This window comes from Dama dama, chromosome 9, assembly GCF_033118175.1.
Source record: "Dama dama isolate Ldn47 chromosome 9, ASM3311817v1, whole genome shotgun sequence".
NCBI lineage: Eukaryota > Metazoa > Chordata > Mammalia > Artiodactyla > Cervidae > Dama > Dama dama.
In genome coordinates, this window is record NC_083689.1 from 7887458 (window position 1) to 7890261 (window position 2804).

At 43.0% G+C, this 2804-nt stretch overlaps 1 protein-coding gene across 1 annotated transcript; it reads left to right on the forward strand.

Moving 5' to 3' along the window:
* Positions 1–2041: 2041 nt before the first annotated feature.
* Positions 2042–2335, forward strand: LOC133061177 (small ribosomal subunit protein eS12-like). The gene has a single exon (XM_061149163.1). It carries the CDS (start codon positions 2042–2044, stop codon positions 2333–2335), a length of 294 nt encoding a protein of 97 aa, XP_061005146.1.
* The last annotated feature ends 469 nt before the right edge of the window (positions 2336–2804 follow it).

The following is a 2804-nucleotide window of genomic DNA, read 5'->3' on the forward strand; positions in this document are numbered from 1 at the left end:
CTGCTGGAAGTAAGGAAGTCATGTTGCTTCCACAGTATCCCCGAATCATGGGCTACTCTGAAAGCATATCTACTATCACCACAGATATTGGCAGTTGGTCTTTGGCTAAAGTGCAAGCCCATGTAAGAGTGTATCAGGCTGAGGTAGCCATAGGTAAAGATGCTGCCTCAACAACATCAAAAGGAGTTGCAATAGCATACCCAGCACAATACTTACCACTGTTACCTTTAACTTTTAAAAAAAAAAAAAAAAAAACTTTTTTTAATAAAAGGCTGCTACTTTTTTTTTTTTTTTTTTTTTGATGCTGTGTGCAGACGTTTCTTTAGTGGCAGCAAGCAGGGGATATTCTCTACCTGTGGTGCATGAGCTTCTACTCATTGCAGTGGCTTCTCTGGTTGCAGAACATGGGCTGCAGGGAGTGTGGGCTTCAGTGTGGCCTGCAGGCTCTGGAGTATGGGCTTCAGTGTGGCACACAGGCTTAGCTGCCTCATAACATGTGTGCAATCTTCCTGGATCAGGGATCAAACCCACGTTCACTGTATTGGCAGGAAGATTCTCAATCCCTGGTTCACCAGGGAAGTCCCAAGGCTGCTACATTTTAATCCTGAATTATGTGATTATCCCCAGAAAGGTAAAAGAAAAATGTATAAACTGATGACTATCTGGCATTATAATATAATGATATTATTTCTAAAATGATATTAAACCTCATTTTAAAATTTACTTTTTATTAATTTTTATTGGCGTATAGGGGCTTCCCAGGTGGCACTAGTGGTAAAGAATGCCCCTGCCAATGCAGGAGACATAAGAGGCCTGAGTTCGATCCCTGGGTTGGGAAGATCCCCTGGAGGAGGAAATGGCAACCCACTGCAGTATTCTTGCCTAGAGAGTCTCATGGACAGAGGAGCCTGGCGGACTACATGGCAGGCTACAGGCCACTGGGTCACAAAGAGTTGGACACGACTGAAGTGGCTTCGCACGCATGCATAGCTGCTCTACAGTGCTGTGTTAGTTTCTGCTGATGGCAGAATGAGTCAGCTGCACATATACTTAGGTGGACTTCCTCTTTTCTGGACTTCCTTCAATCCCATTCCTGAGCATATACCCAAAGAAAACCGTAATTCAAAAAGACATATGCACCCGAATATTCACTGCAGCACTATTTACAATTGCCAGGACATGGAAGCAACCTAAACGCCCATCCAAAGAGAAATGGGTGAAGGTGAGGAACAGGTATACAATGGAATGTTACTTAGCCATAAAAGGAACAAAATCATGCCATTTGTTGTGGATGGACCTGGAGACTGTCATACACAGTGAAGTAAGTCAGAAAGAGAAAAAAAATATTGTATAATAGTACTTATATATGGAATCTAGGAAAATGATACAAGTGACTTTATTTGCAAAGCAGAAATAGAGACACAGATGCAGAGAACAAACGTGGATACCAAGAGGGGAAGGAAGGGTGGGATGAATGGGGAGATTAAGACTGTCTGTCATAAACTCACTACTATGTGTTATAAAATAGATCAGTAATGAGAACCTAGTGTATAGCACAGGGAACGCTCCTCAGTGCTCTGTGGTGACCATTGTTACCTTTTAAATAAGAACTCTGAACCATGAGACTCAGCCTTACCCCGAGGAGCTTCATCACAGGGGTCAGGAGGTGACCCATCAGCATTCAGCAACTGAAGAAGAGGAACAGGGTTAAAGTCATCTCAGCATAACAGCAGTACAAGAGGAGCAGATAGCAAAAGGACTTCACAGGATGTGAGGCAGCTGGCTGAGAAATGGTAAGTGTGATGAAAATCCAGGAGGGCTTCTACTGATTGAGGTACAAAATTGGTTAAAGAAGATCCCACAATGATTTTCTCGGTGGCCTTAATCAAAAAAGCAATGGCAGTAATGGCCATAAGGCAAAGTGGGCTATCCCCATGTGGCAAGGTCCAGCTTCTGGCTATAATACTCTATGGGTTGCTCTTTCCCTGGAGGCGGAGGCTTCAGTGCATTCAAGATTCGGCTCTGCCCGTAATCCACTGCCATGGCCAAGGAAGGTATTGCTACTAGAGGTGTCATGGACGTTCATACTGCTCTGCAAGAGGTGCTGAAGACCGCCCTCATCCACTATGGCCTAGCACATGAAATTCACGAAGCTGCCAAAGCCTTAGATAAGCGCCAAGCCCATCTGTGTGTGTTTGCATCCAACTGTGATGTCAAGTTGGTGGAGGCCCTTTGTGTTGAGCACCAAATCAACCTGATTAAGGCTGATGACAATAAGAAACTAAGGGAATGGGTAGGCCTCTGTAAAACTGACAGAGAGAGAAAACCCCCGTAAAGTGGTTGGTTACAGTTGCGTGGTGGTTAAGGACTATGGCAAAGAGTCTTGGGCCAAGGATATCATCGAAGAGTACTTCAAATGTAAGACATGATGAAATTAAAAAACTGGGTTCTTGTTTAAAAGAAAAAATGCTCTTTGGGTTGATGATGGTTCCTTTGTTTTTGGGTGAGTACCTCAAGGGCATTCCCTTTCTTTTCACATACAAAAAAGAAAAATGGAATCTGATAATTACTATGCCCAAGAGTAAGGTTCATCAAACTCTCCTTTAAGGCCTTAAAGGTTATATTATTCAGTTGTTCCCATAAAATTGCGTAGGGGTTATTATTCTTTAGTTAAAAAAAAATGCAGAGGTTTGGCCATAAAACAGAAATTTGGAATCCAATTTCACTAATAACTGACTAAGCCCAAGAAAACCTTGCAGCTGGGTTTTGGGAAACTTAGGACACCATGAAGCCTCTCTGGATCA